At 53.3% G+C, this 15749-nt stretch overlaps 1 protein-coding gene across 8 annotated transcripts in view; it reads left to right on the top strand.

The window, feature by feature from the left end:
* OGDH (oxoglutarate dehydrogenase) overlaps positions 1 to 15749 on the top strand; it is a 29016-nt gene that overhangs the window by 13050 nt on the left and 217 nt on the right. For 4 of the 8 annotated variants that reach the window (XM_014891373.2, XM_014891369.2, XM_014891370.2 and 1 more), the window contains exons 5-23: positions 2945 to 2989; positions 5346 to 5461; positions 6583 to 6737; positions 7165 to 7311; positions 7778 to 7868; positions 8753 to 8932; positions 9953 to 10081; positions 10637 to 10816; positions 10984 to 11136; positions 11814 to 11916; positions 12114 to 12242; positions 12764 to 12914; positions 13010 to 13137; positions 13221 to 13399; positions 13548 to 13619; positions 14092 to 14214; positions 14794 to 14866; positions 15247 to 15410; positions 15513 to 15667. In XM_014891373.2, the coding sequence (XP_014746859.1) occupies positions 2945 to 2989; positions 5346 to 5461; positions 6583 to 6737; positions 7165 to 7311; positions 7778 to 7868; positions 8753 to 8932; positions 9953 to 10081; positions 10637 to 10816; positions 10984 to 11136; positions 11814 to 11916; positions 12114 to 12242; positions 12764 to 12914; positions 13010 to 13137; positions 13221 to 13399; positions 13548 to 13619; positions 14092 to 14214; positions 14794 to 14866; positions 15247 to 15410; positions 15513 to 15667 (2473 nt within the window). The remainder of the gene's footprint in view (positions 1 to 2944; positions 2990 to 5345; positions 5462 to 6582; positions 6738 to 7164; positions 7312 to 7777; positions 7869 to 8752; positions 8933 to 9952; positions 10082 to 10636; positions 10817 to 10983; positions 11137 to 11813; positions 11917 to 12113; positions 12243 to 12763; positions 12915 to 13009; positions 13138 to 13220; positions 13400 to 13547; positions 13620 to 14091; positions 14215 to 14793; positions 14867 to 15246; positions 15411 to 15512; positions 15668 to 15749) is intronic. The other 4 variants (XM_014891374.2, XM_014891375.2, XM_088179993.1 and 1 more) reach the window with 1 other exon arrangement.

Genomic DNA, 15749 nt, shown 5'->3' with positions numbered 1-15749 from the left:
CTCTTCATAGACTGAAAGGTCACAACAGGATCTCCTGGAGCTTTCTCTCCTTCAGGCTTGACACGCCCAGCTTTCCCAGCCTATCTCCATAGCAGAGGGGCTCCAGACTTTCGAGAATCTCCTTGGCCTCCTCTGGACTTGCTCCAGCAGGTCCACATCTGTCCACCAGTGCTGGAGGCAGTACTGGTGAGGTCTCAGCTAAGTGAAGCAGGGGGATAGAATGCCCCCTTCAGCCTGCTGGTCACACTTCCAAAGCAGCCCAGGACGTGTATGGATTTGAGTTCTCAGTGCATGTGGTTGGCTCATGTCCAGCTTCTTATCAAACAGGACCTCAAAGTCTTTCTCTACAGAGCTGCTTTCCATCCATCCATCCATGGACTGGGGATTGCCCCAGCCCTTGCATTTGGTGTTGTTGAACTTCACGAAGTTGACGTAATCCCTCTCTTCCCAGCCTGTCTAAGTCCCTCTGGATGGCATCCTGTCCCTCCAGCACGTCACTGCAACACTCTGGTGTCAGCTGAGGGTGCCCATCATTCCACTGTCCATCATTGATGGAGGAATTAAACCCTACTGATCCCGGTAGAGACCCTTGAGAGACACTGCTTTTTACTGCTCTCCACTTGTACATTAAACTCACAGGTCTGCTTCAGGGGAAGGTTAGTTCAGAGGAAAAGTCCCTTCAGAGAGCTACTGAGTCTGCTGGTTCCTCGGGAGCCAAGTATATTCCAGCCTTGTCCTGGTTTCACAGGATGTAGAGCCCAATGTGATCCAAGAGCAAGTTCTTGGCAGAGCCAGCCTGCTGGGCTGGCACCAGGGTACAGCTGTAAGAACATCTGGGGGAAGCAGCCCAGGCTCCATTTTCCCTGCTTCCCCAGAGTGAGTTGCCACGAGCAAGGCGGTGTATCCCAGTGTGGCTCACAGTGGTGAGAAGCATTCAGGCATAGCCAGTCCATTGGCATTGGCTGGAAGGAACCTCAGCATGGGATCTCTTGTGTCTGAGCAAGCCCTTAAACTTAATCTCTGTTCCTTTGTGGCTTTCTTATTAAAATACCTGCCGTTGTGGCTACTGGTGTTGTTTTGCTTCCCAATAATCCATGAATTCATAGAAAATAATGAGTCCTGGGACCAAGATATAATGGTGGCAGCCGCCAGCTCATGCTGGGGTTGTGTCTTGTGGTCGAGCCCCAGACTCAGGTGGCTAGATTTTAGAAAAATAATTTTTTTATCTTTCTAGAAGTATTATTTATATTGAGTAGATTTTTCCCTGGTATTCTTATCTTGGAAAACCTCATCTAGTCAATCCTAACTGTAACTGGGTGAACGTAGCTTGCAAATAGTGTTCAGGAAGTGGAGAAGGAGCTGCAGTGGTGAAGAACATAGAACTCTGGCTGAGCCTAAGGTTGGGTGTTGCCTGCTTGTTGGAGAAAAAGCCAATTTCTAAGCAGATCCTGCTTGCTTTTTTTTTTTTTTTTTGAAAGAATATGTAGCGCTTGACGGGGTGGTTAGTAACAGGAGTGGGTTTGAAACTTGGAAACAATGTTATTTCCTCTTTCTTAACAGTGAGGTCCTTTAAAGGTCAGCTTTTGCAGTGTGATCACAGTTGCCAACAGTTTAAGTGGCAGTGCTGTGATTCAAAGGAGTTGGATGGTTAATATCAGAAATTGATCGTTTTTCTCAATTGCTTTTTGTTTAGCAATTGGTTTGGTTCCGGTTTGGAAGCTCTCTTTGGATTAAACAGTGCGATCTTTGGGGAAAATGTCAGAGGGAGAAAACCTGCCCAGGGCTACTTAGTCTGAGGAGTGGTGAGGCTGAAGCCACGCAACTCCCCTTTCTCTTGTCTTTTCTGTTTAAAAAAAAACAACAAAGTAATCTCATCTTGGTCTTCCACTACAGCTGGTCTGGCATGGTAAGTGTGTAAAATAAGGATAGGATGACTACAGGAACTCAGTATGACCCTGAAAATAGAAAGAAAGAAATAGTACTTCAGCACCCTGAAATCTGTGTGGTGTATGGAAGGCTGTGTGTGTCTCAGTGTCTGTCTTTCTCCCTGTGGAAGGCAGTTGCCTCTGCCTCATGCCAGAGAGAATTAATGGAAATCCTCCTCCAGCTCAGGAAGAGCCAGGCGACCCCCTACAGGGAGCTGGGCTTGAGGTGCTCCCACCTTCCTTTTCCCCACTTTGGGGAAGTGTCTGATTTTCCCTGCTGACCCAAAGGACAAGTGTTTCCAAGGCCTTTTTTGTAACGCAGGTGGGATTGAGGCACTTGAGTCACCTAACCTAGCCGGGCGGCAGCTCTGGTGCTGCTTGCTTGCCCATGGCTCCAGTGTGCTGGCACTCCTGCCTGCACCAACTACGCTCCGGAAGAGACGGCTGTGCATGTCTGCTGTGCCGCCGTCTTCGCTGTATTCCTCATGAACTGCCTGCTTGTTAACACCCCCGTCCTCCTCCTCTGTGCAAAGGCAGCATCCTTACCTCTGTGGGTTGACCTTGAAATCCTCCCAGCAGCATAAGCAGAACAAACCCTCTGGAGCAGGTGTTGGTGGGAGGCAGCTCCCAGCTCTGCAGAGGGTCCCACTCTCTGTGATGCAGCTCGACAGGATGCATTCGGTTTTGGCAAATGAAGATGCCACGCCACCCTCTCTCCCGTCAAGGTTAGAGAAGAGATCTCAAACTGTGCAGCTCAACTGCTCCCCAGTGTCTGATGCCTCCCTTCCCCTCCTGCTCCTCCTTCCTCTCATCCACCAAGATTTCTCTTCTGCCTAGTGTATAGTCATCCTTCCATGCCTGCCCTTTTGTCTCTGATGGAATTGGACTATTTTAAATATTGTAATTTTTTGACTTGTGCTTTCCATGACTAGTTTTCACGGTTCCAGGGTTTTTTTACTAACTTTGACTGCATCTCTCTATCTTCTCCCTTTCTGCAACCCCCCCCCGCCCCCTCCCAGACCTCGCAGTGTTCAAGGAGCGGCTGAGAGTGTTAACAGTAGGAGGTATGCAATTAATGAGCCCTTAACCCTCTGGAGTGAAGGACTCTCTTTGAATAGGTTATTCTGGGCATGAACTGAGATGGTAAAGTGGGCCCCTCCCATCTCCCACCACTCCTGAGTTTTGTGACATGTTTTATTTTTAATTTCTTTTAATGATGTAGGTATGTGGTTAGTGACACTTTGCCTTGTATAAATCCTCAGTTTGAGCCTTGCTGGCCTTTTCTTTACTGTGTTTGCATGCCTGGCTTGCTAGAGTACATGTTTTGTTGTGAATATTAATTCTACAAGGCCTCAATCTTCCTCATTGGTTCAAGGCTCCTAAAAATCCAAGCTGTTTTCTCCTGGTTTTGTTGCAGGGAAAATTTGGCAGCTCGCCCCTTGTCTTCCTCCATCTGATGGTGTTGCTGCCTATAAATACCGAGTGTTGTCAGGGCTGGGAGGCTGCAGCAAAAAAGAAGCAAAGATGCTTAGATGTCCTAAAACTCCTCGTAAAATCTGATACTCCCCAAAGCGGGCCAGAGTGTCTCCAAAGCATCACAGCAGAACAAGCCAAAGCCCTGTGCTGCAGGTCTGCAAGCTTCAGCAAATTTCTAAGGATTCCCTGAAACCCTTCGACAGGCAGTTTGTCTGGGATGCTCCCTGCTACTGCTCTCTAAGATTTCTGTTTGAATGGGAACCTAAGAGAAGCCCCAGAGACATGGGGCCAAACTCTCAACTCCTGTCTGGTTCAGTGTTCCTAGGCAAAGCTCCAGAGCAGAGCTGCTGGGGCCTGGCTTCATTCCCTCTCCTGGGACTCCAGTGTCCAGGAGGTGGTGTGAGCAGCAGAGGGGATGACCAGCAGTAGCAGCCAGGAGTGTGTCCACTACAGGCTGACTGGAGTGTTCTCAGTTTCTGGACTCGCCCGTCAGGGCTGCACAGGGATGAACCATGACCAGCCCTGTCATCACGGAATCACAGACTGGCTTAGGCTGGAAGGGGCCTTTCATACTACCCAGTCCACTGGACTAGATTGCTCCAAGCCTGGCAGTGAACACTTCCAGGGATCAGGCTGTCTACAGCTCACTGTCCATTCCTGACCAGACGGCAAGGCATAGACTTTTAAGATGAAGTTCAAGGAAGGGGCCAGCTCAAGAGGGGCCAGTTTTTGCTTGGGGAAGGTGGGTTACACTGCTCTGCCATGTTTAGATGGCGTTCCCCATCCCCTCTCTAAAAGAACCTCCAGCTAGGGTCCTGGACTGGTTTGGAGGAAGCTGGGAGGAGTAGTAGTATGTGTCTCCAGGGCTCCTGCCGTGGGGTTAGGAAACACCTTGGGACCAGGCCTTGTTGGGAGTGCAGGAGGGATGAGCAGGAGCCTGAAAGAGGTGCCAGGGCTATAGACTCCTTCATCCAAACTCCTGATTCAGAAGGGTCATGGGACTCTCCAATTCCCGGACCTGCTTCTGCCTTTCTGCATTGGTTTAGGGAGGTCAGCACTGTTGCTCCTCCTCTGTGCCTCAGTTTCCCCAAAGACAACCATGAGCTTCAATGGGTAGTGAGGTACTTCTGATGGCTTTGGGGTACAGCGAGATTTGCCCGCAGCCCTAAATCCCAACCTCCAGCTCTTGAGGCCTGCTTGGTCCCACTCCAGGCCCAGGTCAGCTCCCCTCAGCCCCCATACCATGAGTAGGAGCTGCCTCCAAATCATCAGCTACCAGCGCCAAAGGGAGGAGGTTTTCTGAGCAGAGCTAGGCAAAAGCTGTAATTAAAAGGTTGCTGATTGGGGTGAAAAGGTACTTGGGCAGCCAAACCCCTGAGTGGCTGCTGGCCACCCTGCTCCCGGGCTGAGCTATTCAGGAGAGTCCATCAGAGCCCTGTTGGCTTTTCTCTTTCTTGCATCTCTCTCTCCCTCCTTGGGGTTTTGTCTGTTTGGATGTGTCTGTTTTAACTGTTTCCTTCTCTGCGTTCACTCTCCATTTTTAATTCCCACCATGTGCCGACACCTCTGATGTGCTTGGTGACTCCTCAATTCCTGTTTCTTTTCTCGCTCCCCTGTTATAATTTGTTGTGTATTTTTTGTGTTCTTGGGGCTCCAAACTCCTTGACTCACCCTGGATTTTAATTGCCTGTTTTCATGCATATACATTGCTTTGTGGTTCATTTCCTGCGGTGCCTTCCATAATAACTCATTGTTCTGTGCTTAATGTCTTTTTGTTTAATTATGGCTTGGTTTTTATCCATATAAACCTCCTTCATGCTGATTTTTTTTATGCTGCTTTTTTTTTTGTCCCTTCCCCACCTATCCCAAATGTACCTGGTCCCTGGCCCATCCCTCTTCCTTCCTTCTTTCTCTTGCTTGTCCCACCCATGACAAATCCTGCAGGCTTTTATGGTCTGGATGAATCTGACCTCGACAAAGTTTTCCACTTGCCCACAACCACTTTCATCGGTGGAAATGAATCAGCTCTTCCACTCCGGGAAATCATCCGTCGGCTGGAGGTGAGGAGGGCAGGGCTCTATACCAGACCAGTGTGCAACCAGGGGCACAGGCAGGGAACTTGTCTTTGAAAGTCCTGGATCAAGCTGTGCATTGTAAGATTTTCAGTTTGGGAACTGCTTCTCAGCCCTCGCCCCGCTCACAAGAGCCACCTCGAGTAACCTGCTCAGCTCTGATTGCCTCCAGCTTTCTGCTGCATTGCAGCAATGCACTTGGTTTGCCCAAGGTGGAGCAAACCCAGACAGCTAGATACTGCCTTTTTTGAAACCTCTCCAGCTATGCTTTCCAGTTTGAAGCAGCATCTGGTGCTGGCAGAGCAGAGGAGTGGGCTGGAGGCCAGTGATCCCTTCTCCAGGCACTGCAGCAGTGTTGCTGTCCTGCATGGGCATCCGTCACATAGTCTTGGTGCAGGTTTGAGACGCCTGGGGGTGGAGCTTCCAGCTCGTGTAGGCAGTTTCCCTTTTCTGCCAAATTTCATCCCCTCCTGTGCTTGGACTGATCTCAAGCTGCTCTCAGACACGCTGCAGGCTGCTCAGGTGGTCTCTGCTGAGACTCGTTGACCTTGGAAGAAGCAAAACTGTGCCAACATCATACTTCAGCTGTAGGAATGGGCTTCTCATTGTGGGGAGGAGCTTCTTCTGATTCTCCCCTGCTCTGTGATGTGAGATTTTGGACTGCTCACAGGTGATGCCACCAAGAGGGAAAATCTCTTCTTTGAGGTGGATGTAAAGGACTTGAGGGCCTGATAGTGGGTCCCTCAGGGAAGGGGAATTAAACAGCTTGATGCTGGGTCATGTGCATGGTCCAAGCTGCCCTGCAGCATCCTAGAACATGCACTGCCACATCTTTTTTCCTGGGAATACAGCTCAGACAAGGCTCCTAAATCAGGGCTGTTGCAGGGCTGGCAGCCGGGTTCCCCCCAGGTTCCCCCTCCAGCTGCCAGGCATGAGGGTCGATGTCTCTGCTGGCATAGCAGGGCTCTTTGGCTGAAAGGGTAAAGGGGGGAATGAAGACCCCCTGGCCCTGTAATCCAGCGGGGTGCTGCAAGTGCCAGTCCTTTGGGGGTTTGAGGTGCTGAAGCCCCTGCTGTTGCTTGATGGCCCCTCATTTCTCATTGGAGCAGATGGCATACTGCCAGCACATTGGCGTGGAGTTCATGTTCATCAATGACCTGGAGCAGTGCCAGTGGATCCGGCAGAAGTTTGAGACCCCAGGCATCATGCAGTTCACCAATGAAGAGAAGCGCACGCTGCTGGCCAGGCTGGTCCGCTCTACCAGGTACCTTGTGGGGGGGGCTTCAGCTTCTCCATATCTTCCCCAGGAGGTTTGATCCTGGCCAGTGTGATGCAGTCACCAGCTGCGTCACATCTTGACATCATCTGTCACCATCAGCTTAATGAGCAGGTTGACACCAGTGAAATGCCAGTCTGGCAGGCTCAGGTGCTGGCAAAAAAACCTGAAAATGTGGATAATGCTGAAAGAAAAGCTCTAAAAATAAGGACTAAGTGCAGTACAGTGTTGGAGTGGGGGGAAACGGCCAGCTGAGCTCTGTGGGAAGACACTGAAGTGACTGTTGTGCACTGCATGGTACCGGCTTGAGCATCAGGCAGTGCTGTGGCTCCCTTGGTGCAGTCTCTGTCCCTTCTCTGGTTTCTGCCTTCAGCTGTAGTCCTGGCGTTGATCTCTCCCTCCCTTTGCCTTCTAGGTTTGAGGAGTTCCTCCATCGGAAATGGTCTTCGGAGAAGCGTTTTGGTCTGGAGGGATGTGAAGTGCTGATCCCAGCCTTAAAGACCATTATTGATAAGTCAAGTGAGAAGGGAGTGGATTATGTGATCATGGGGATGCCCCACAGGTAATCTTGCCTCAAGCCATGGTGCTGCTTCATGTGGGTAGAAGGTGGGAGGATGCTGCTGTGGTTTGGTACTGGAGGGCCAGTACCAAATTGATTTCTGCCATCACTTAATTGGTCTTGGTTGGTGATGAACCTCAGCTGAACAGCTCAGTCCTTTAAGAGCCTCTGCTCATCAGGGTTTTTCTAGCTTCTTTGTAAATTCATCTGGAGAGGGGTGGTGGCTTGAGGTCAGAGCTGGAATCATGCTGGAATTCCAGCACCTGCCCACTCTGGGGTATCTCAGCAAGTATGTAGGATGTGGTGTTGGCGAAACCATCCCTGTGCTGAAGGATCTTCAAACTCCTTCTGGGGAGTCCCCATCTCTGGGTGACCCCACAGCCCTCGCAGGAGGTGTGGGCTGTGGCAGTGGGGGTTGTAGGTCTCTGTCAGCACGCAATGGCTGTAAGCAGTGGCCTTGCTTTTGCAGAGGACGCCTGAATGTTCTTGCCAACGTGATCAGGAAAGAGCTAGAGCAGATCTTCTGCCAGTTCGACTCCAAGCTGGAGGCTGCTGATGAGGTGAGCTTCTTCCCTGCCTGCAGCAGGCTGCTGCTGCCTGTCCCTGAGCAGTCCCCAAAGGCTGTGGCTGGATTGTGCCACTGCTTCTTGTGGCACTGTGCTTCAGTGGCACTGGTGTTGCAAGGATTTCCATGTTGTAAGCACACTTACAAGGTGATGGGAGCCTTTGTAGAGGTCAGTGCTGGTCTGTCCTTGCCTGTTGTGGGGTGACGTGCCAGTGTCTCCAGCACAAGCTTGGCTGTTGGCAGCTCTCCAGGGCATGAAGCAGCCTTGGACTGGATGCTGAGAGGAAGGGAAGGTGGACAGGAGCAGAAGTTAATTTGTGCCCCTGATCTCCGTCTGGGGTTCTAAAGCAGCTCTGTCACTGCAATAAACTCATGCTCCAGAGCTTCAGCATCATAAACTGGGATAATTTGTCTTTGGCAAAGCTGGGCTGGGCTGGCTTGATCTTGCCATGACCTTCAGTGGGATTTCAAGGTGAGAAAGCAGCAGCCTGGGGCCTCGAGGTGCCTTGACAGGGTACCTGGCTGCATATGGGGAAAGGTGCCATGGATGGCCATGCTGTTGCAGTGTGTTTAGAGCTCAGGGAAGTGTTACCTGTTATTCAGGTATTTGCCCAACCCACCACACTTGCTTCATCCCCCATACCTTCAGCTGTATTTAGATGGGCTGTGTGGATATCTGAAGTTGGTGGTGGTTTGGCACCTGGAACAGGCTTTCCTGGGTGCCAGTTCAGCTCCTGCAGTGAGTGCCTGCTGTGTTGTAGCAGTACCTCCAAGAAATGCCTCCCTCTTCCAGCCTTGGGGTCAGCCCTCCTCTGTCTCCCTCCATGCCCCAGAAGCCGCCCATGCTCCTGGGGGTGACTCTCTTCTCCTCTCCACCAGGGCTCTGGTGACGTGAAGTACCACCTGGGAATGTACCACCGGCGGATTAACCGTGTCACTGACAGGAACATCACCCTTTCCTTGGTGGCAAATCCTTCTCATTTGGAAGCAGCTGATCCTGTTGTTCAAGGCAAGACTAAGGCAGAGCAGTTTTACTGTGGGGACACAGAGGGGAAGAAGGTGAGTGCTGCTCAGATGTGTATAGTGAAGTGGCCTAAGCTGAGTGGAGACAGGCTGGTGGGAAAGTGAAGTAACTTGTCTGCTTTCTGTTTGATGTGCACCTTCCCCTGCTGTCACCCTGACTTTGCACTCCCATCCTTTCCTTCTGTTTTTGGAGATAACTTTGGGAGGGGCTTGCCCACCCTAGGCTCCCATTGCTGCTTTCTTAATCTCTAAACTGACTAAGCTGAGCTGTGGGCACAGCAAATGAACAACCCCTGACTGGAAGACAGGGACATGAGGGAAACCCCAAGGCAATCCAAGCACCATACCTTGCGGGCCTTGGCAGCAGGATCTCAGTGTGACGAGATAGCCATTCCTGGAACTGGGAAAGCTGGAGCTGGCAACAGGAGGCAGTTCTCTACACCCCAGTGGGAAGGGGCTGTGGGGAGCTGTTTGCTGTGTGATTCACTGCAGACCTGTCTCCAATCCCAAGAAGTGGAAGAGTGAGATCCAAAGTGCTTCCCTTCCTCCTACACCCCAAGGGCTGGATATAAATAGACAGATGCCTGTCCTTGCCTGGCAGGCGGTGTCCTCAGCCAGCCCCTGGGATGGTGACAAAAGTGGCTCTGAAGCTTCTGGGCCCGCTCCTGCCCATGGGGTTTCTGGGCTGAAAGTGTGAGGTAACAGGGCTTTCTTCTTTTCTTGCTCCAGTGAGAAAAAGACCTCGCTTTGGGATGTATGTATTTGGGAATGGGACTTGCTTCCCAGCTGGGGCATACTGGGTGTTGTTTTGCTGTCTGCTCAGGGAGCCCCAAGTGTGCTGCCCTTGCTGGTGGGGTGGGGCTGGTGACCACAGTCTCTGGTGTGTCAGCCATGGCTGACTCCACTCCCATCCCCTGGGAAAGCATTGGATGTGTTGATGAACTGCTCCATGCCCTTTCTGGGATGCTGAAAGCTCGCGGGGAGGAGAGCTGGGCCCTTTCCTGGTGGTGCCGTGTTCACTGTCCCTGATGACCACCATGGCTTCCCCTCTCTCAGGTGATGTCCATCCTCCTGCATGGAGATGCTGCATTTGCAGGGCAGGGCATTGTGTACGAGACATTTCACCTGAGCGACCTTCCCTCCTACACCACCCATGGCACTGTTCATGTTGTGGTCAACAACCAGGTGAGGAGCAAATACCCTGTGCCTGTGGGTTCCTGGCAGAGCTGTCTCTGCAGGCTTTGGGGAAGGACGTAGCTGGAACCAGCAGCAGCTGTTTCCCTGCCAGTGTTCCTGGCAGGAGCCCTAACCTGGGGTCAGCAGGGGGTACCTTCTCATCCAGCTGCTCAACAGCAGCAGCTTTTGAGCCCAGTCTGGTGCAGAGGTGATACAACCTGATGCTCAGCGTGCGAGGTCTGATAGGGCTGATCCTGTCTGCCACCACAAACCAGAGGCGTTTCACTGGGACCAGCCTGTCCCCACAGCTGCAGCGGGTACCAGGATGTGCCACTGTGTCCAGACACAGGAGACAGGCAGATTGTGTATCCACAGCCCAGCTGCAGCCGCTGAGGTTGCAGCCCTAGGAGCTCTGTGGAAAGTTTCTTGGAACAGCAAAGTGCACCTACCTCACGCCAAGCCAGCTGTGACATCAGTGTCCAAGGAAGGAGCTACATAGCAAAGCTGTATCCCAAATCCAGTTGGTAACACTGTGCACATCCTGTTTCCCCACACTCGCTACAGATTGGCTTCACAACAGACCCTCGGATGGCTCGCTCCTCCCCGTACCCGACCGACGTAGCCCGCGTGGTCAATGCGCCCATCTTCCATGTCAATGCGGATGACCCAGAGGCCGTTGTCTATGTGTGCAATGTGGCAGCAGAATGGCGAAGCACCTTCCACAAGGACGTGGTGGTGGATTTGGTAAGGAATCTGGCACAAGTCCATAAACCTGAGACTGCCAGGGGTGTGCTTGGGTCCCTCCTGGACTGTTCGGGACCCTAGCTCACATGATCCAGGTAGCTCCCAAGTGCTTTTGGAGTGCTAGGTCACAGGCAGCTGCATTCAAAGGCTCTTTCCTTTCCTGGCAGGTTTGTTACAGGCGCAATGGGCACAATGAGATGGATGAACCTATGTTCACGCAGCCCTTGATGTACAAACAGATCCGGAAACAGAAGCCAGTGTTGCAGAAATACGCAGAGCTGCTGATTTCCCAGGGGGTGGTAAATCAGCCGGAGTATGAGGTACCATCTGTGGGGCCTGAAAGGAAAACTGCTGGTGGCATCTCCAGGGAAAACTACTTATGTGGTTCAGACCTGGGTGTGAACCATATGAAGGGCCCACATGGGCCTACAGGAACCATGTGCTTGTGCTTGTAACCTAAAGGTGGCAGAGCTGTGCTGAGGTTGGGCATGCACTGCAGACCTGGCAGCGATGGAGTTCAGAGCCAAGGCTCATTCTTGAACTGTGCCTTCTCTGAAAAGTGCAGGAACATCTAGTTCAAGGATCACCCCGTGATCAGTGTGGAACAGGCCATGCAGCTCTGGGCCACTGTAACACAGGCGGGTCCCAGTGCTCAGGATTGCTGTGGCCACGCATATCTGGGGCAGATCCTGTCCCGGTTCTGCTGCTTGGGCAGCTCGCGATGCAGAGGCTTCGCCAGCCCTGCTTGCCCTGGCACCACCTTTCAGCATCAGTAGGGTTGGACACAAGATGTCAGCTCTGAGCGTAGCAGAGCTATGCCTTGGGGTACAGAGGTCCCAGCTGTGGCTGTTCTCTCTGAGGCTGAACTGCACAGCTTTGGGACTTCCTGCTGTGGGGGCCACCTCTGCCCTCCAGCACCCTTGCAAGCTTACACTGAGGTCTTCAGGCTCAACACCCTTGTTTAGAGATCCCCCGTTAATGTTGTTCTGCCTTTCAGGAGGAAATTGCCAAGTACGATAAGATTTGTGAGGAGGCCCATGCCAGATCCAAGGATGAGAAGATCTTGCACATCAAGCACTGGCTGGACTCACCTTGGCCAGGTAAGGCACTAGTAGTGATCTGGAGGCCATATCAAAGCACCTGGCCTCTCCAGAGCCATGGCAGAGATTTTCTAGTAAACCATCCAACAGGGGAGGTTAGTGGTGCTCTTCCCGTTCCTCGTGTCCCCACCTTTGCTTGAGGGTGTCTGTGACCTGAGGTCTTCCCACAGGTCTGGCACATTCTCCTTCTCCGACAGGTTTCTTCACTTTGGATGGGCAGCCCCGGAGCATGACCTGCCCTTCCACTGGCCTCAATGAAGAGGACCTGACGCACATTGGTCAAGTGGCCAGCTCGGTGCCAGTGGAGGATTTCACTATCCATGGAGGTAGGAGCTTGTGAAAACTGTGCCAGACTGGAGATTTGTTCTGGAGAGATGTGAGATAGGGCTGGGATATGGCCTGGAAGGAAAGGACGTATTAGACTGCTTCAGTATGTGTGGGCAGAACGTTAAGGGTGTGGATCCTCCCCGTGTGTTCAAGACCAGGTTGGACAGGGCTTGGAGCAACTTGGTCTACTGGAAGGTGTCCCTCCTAGTGCAAGAAGCCCCTATAGGAGGGGTTGAGGCTGCATAATCTTTAAGGTTCCTTCTTAACTAGGCTCTATGAGAACTTGTTCACGAGGGAGATGTGGGTAAGGGAAGCGAACCAAGGAATAGCTCTTCTTTGGAGCTGATCCTTCCCTGCAGTCCTGATTCCTCATCCATGGTTCATCCCTCCAGAAGAGGTGAATCCATTCCTCTGCCCATGGCACTTGCAGTTTGTCAGTCTGTGGGCTGGTTGTGGAACAAACCTAATGCCACTAGAGCTCTGTCCCATGCTGGCTATGAACCGGCTCCTGTCCTGGCAGGTTTGAGCCGCATTCTGAAAACCCGTGGGGAGATGGTGAAGAACCGGACAGTCGACTGGGCCCTGGCAGAGTACATGGCATTTGGCTCCCTGCTCAAAGAGGGCATCCACATCCGCCTGAGTGGCCAGGACGTTGAAAGGGGGACATTTAGGTAAAGCCCTGCTTTTGGAGGCTTTAAAGGCAATTCCAGCCCTTCCAGAAGGGATCCAAAGGCTGACAGTCAAGTTACTCTTCTCCCTTTTCCAGCCATCGCCACCATGTCCTGCATGATCAGAATGTGGACAAGAGGACCTGTATCCCCATGAACCACCTCTGGCCCAACCAGGCTCCATACACGGTCTGCAACAGCTCCCTGTCAGAGTATGGTGTCTTGGGTGAGTAGGTCTGTGCTCACTGCCTAGGGTGAGGCTGCTCTGGAAGGGTAACCCAACCCTCTCACTACTCTTCCATTCCTCAGGATTTGAGCTGGGCTTTGCCATGGCCAGTCCCAATGCCCTGGTGCTTTGGGAAGCCCAGTTTGGGGATTTCCACAACACTGCTCAATGCATCATCGACCAGTTCATCTGTCCTGGGCAGGCCAAGTGGGTCAGGCAGAACGGCATTGTCCTGCTGCTCCCCCACGGCATGGAGGGCATGGTAAGGACTCCCCTGACTCACCCTGGAGGCAGAACCCTGGATGGCAGTGGCACGGGCAGAGCACTGCTCATGACATGGCAGTGCCTGACGTTGGGTTCTCATTCTTGCCTTGGCCCACAGTGACCATCTCCCTTCTTGATCCCCATAGGGTCCTGAGCACTCCTCTGCCCGCCCAGAGCGATTTCTGCAGATGTGCAACGATGATCCTGATGTCTTCCCCGTGAGTGGTGGCCCTTACGGTGTGGTGCTCAGACTGGCCCTCCTGTGCCCTGGATTGGGCTGGGTGGAGGGCAGCTGTGTGGGCTTAGCACAGTGGGAGCCAATGGCAGGAGGCATGGGATGCCTTGGTGTCATGCTGCCCGGAGGGTTTGGGGAAAGCTGGTGCCCAGGCTACACCTCCATGGAACCTGGGGCTGCAGCATAGTCTGAGGCAGAGGTGGCCCTGTAAGTGGCATGAGAGGGGGTTGCTGGCCTCTCCCATGACTAGACCAAGATGGAGGGCATAGCCCTGGAGCCTCTCTCAGGTGGGTCTCTGTGCTCTGGAGAGTGAGGGAAAGGAAGGAAGAGGGAAGGAAGGAAAGAAAGGGAGGGAGGGAGGGCTGGGGACCACTTTTCTCCCTGATGCTGGAGCCATGAGGCCAAGAGGTACCTTGTGTTTCCTGAAATCCCCTCACCTGTACTGGCCGAGGCAGAAGCTGGATGACTTTGATGTGCGTCAGCTCTATGAGTGCAACTGGATTGTCGTGAACTGCTCCACTCCAGCCAACTTTTTCCACGTCCTCCGGCGCCAGATCCTCCTGCCCTTCCGCAAACCGGTCAGTGCCAACAGCTCTGTGCCCAGCTTGGTGCCCAGGCAGGGCACTGTGTCCCTGCTGGACTGGGATGGGGCTGGGGGCAGCTTCTTCCTGCACCTCAGACATGGGCAGTTGGCCTCTGTCTGACCAAGGACCTCATAGTGCTCAGGACTGGCTTGACGCTTGATGTGCAGCTGCTGGCTTGTATGGGCTGCAGGGGCTGTGACCCCTTCCCAAACTCCACAGGGAGGTCAGAGCTGTTGGAGCCCATAGACACTGCTAATTCAGTCTACATAATACATAACCTAATTCAGCCACTTCTCGTTAGCTCCAGCCATGGGACAGGCAGGTCTCTGGTAGCCCCCTCCGCCTCTTCCCCAGGGGACATCCCCACTGGGATGGTTGGTGCTGTCGGGAATGGGGTGCCCAATCTGGCAGAGCAGTGCAGCTGAGTGAGAAGCAAATCTCTGGCAGCTGCTCCCTTGCTTAGGCAGGATGGGCAGGGGAGGGCAGGCAGGTGGCTGCTCCAGCACTGGCTTGTAGGGGAGGTGTTCCTGGCAGGGCTGACCACTGTACTTTGCCTCTTATCCCCCACTCCAGCTGATAATCTTCACTCCAAAGTCGCTGCTGCGCCACCCCGAAGCCCGCTCCAGCTTCGATGACATGCTGCCAGGTACAAGTAGCACAGAGCTGCCTGTGTTCCCCCCGCGCCGCTCCGCAGGGTGAAGGGCAGGTCTTGGGTAAAGTCTGCCTGGCAGCAGCCTTCCCATGCTGGAGAGTGGCCGAGTGAGGTCAGGGCCATCTCCTTGGCACACGGGAGTCTCCTGTCATTAGGGCTGAGCACCCTCGAGAGACCCTCACAGCCACTTGCCGCTGGGATTTGGCAGCCCCAAGTGGCACGTGATGGTTTGTAGTGGGAGTTGTGCCTGTACCTGGGTCAACTGACTCTGCCTCAGGGTCCTGGAAGGGGCTGGCATGGGATGTGGGTGCAGTGGCTGCTGGCACAGTGCTGTGAACTGCTGTGGCTCAGGGTGCCATTCTCTTCCTTGGCAGGCACCCACTTCCTCCGTGTCATCCCTGACAGTGGCCCTGCGGCCCAGAACCCCGAGCAGGTGAAGCGGGTGCTGTTCTGCACTGGCAAGGTGTACTATGACCTGACCCGCGAGCGCAAGGCCCGGCAGATGGAGGCTGATGTGGCCATCACCAGGGTGGAACAGGTGAGCAGGGTCCTGCCACTGCCATTCCTGCGGGCTGGGGGTTCTGCAGCCCCTGAGATGCTGCCCCATGTCTCCAGTGACACCAATTTGTGTCTCTTGCAGCTCTCCCCGTTCCCCTTTGACCTCCTCCAGCGGGAAGCTCAGAAATACCCAGCTGCCGAGCTGGTGTGGTGCCAGGAGGAGCACAAGAACCAGGGCTACTATGACTATGTCAAACCCCGGCTTCGCACCACCATCAACCGTGCCAAGCCTGTCTGGTAAGGATGCAGGGGGTGGCTGTGAGGCTGGTAGGGCATTTGTCAGTACAGACCCTTCTCATGGCCCACCTTCTCCCTGGCA

Source organism: Sturnus vulgaris, chromosome 28 (assembly GCF_052056855.1).
Source record: "Sturnus vulgaris isolate bStuVul1 chromosome 28, bStuVul1.hap1, whole genome shotgun sequence".
NCBI lineage: Eukaryota > Metazoa > Chordata > Aves > Passeriformes > Sturnidae > Sturnus > Sturnus vulgaris.
This window is presented reverse-complemented; position numbering and strand designations above follow the sequence as displayed.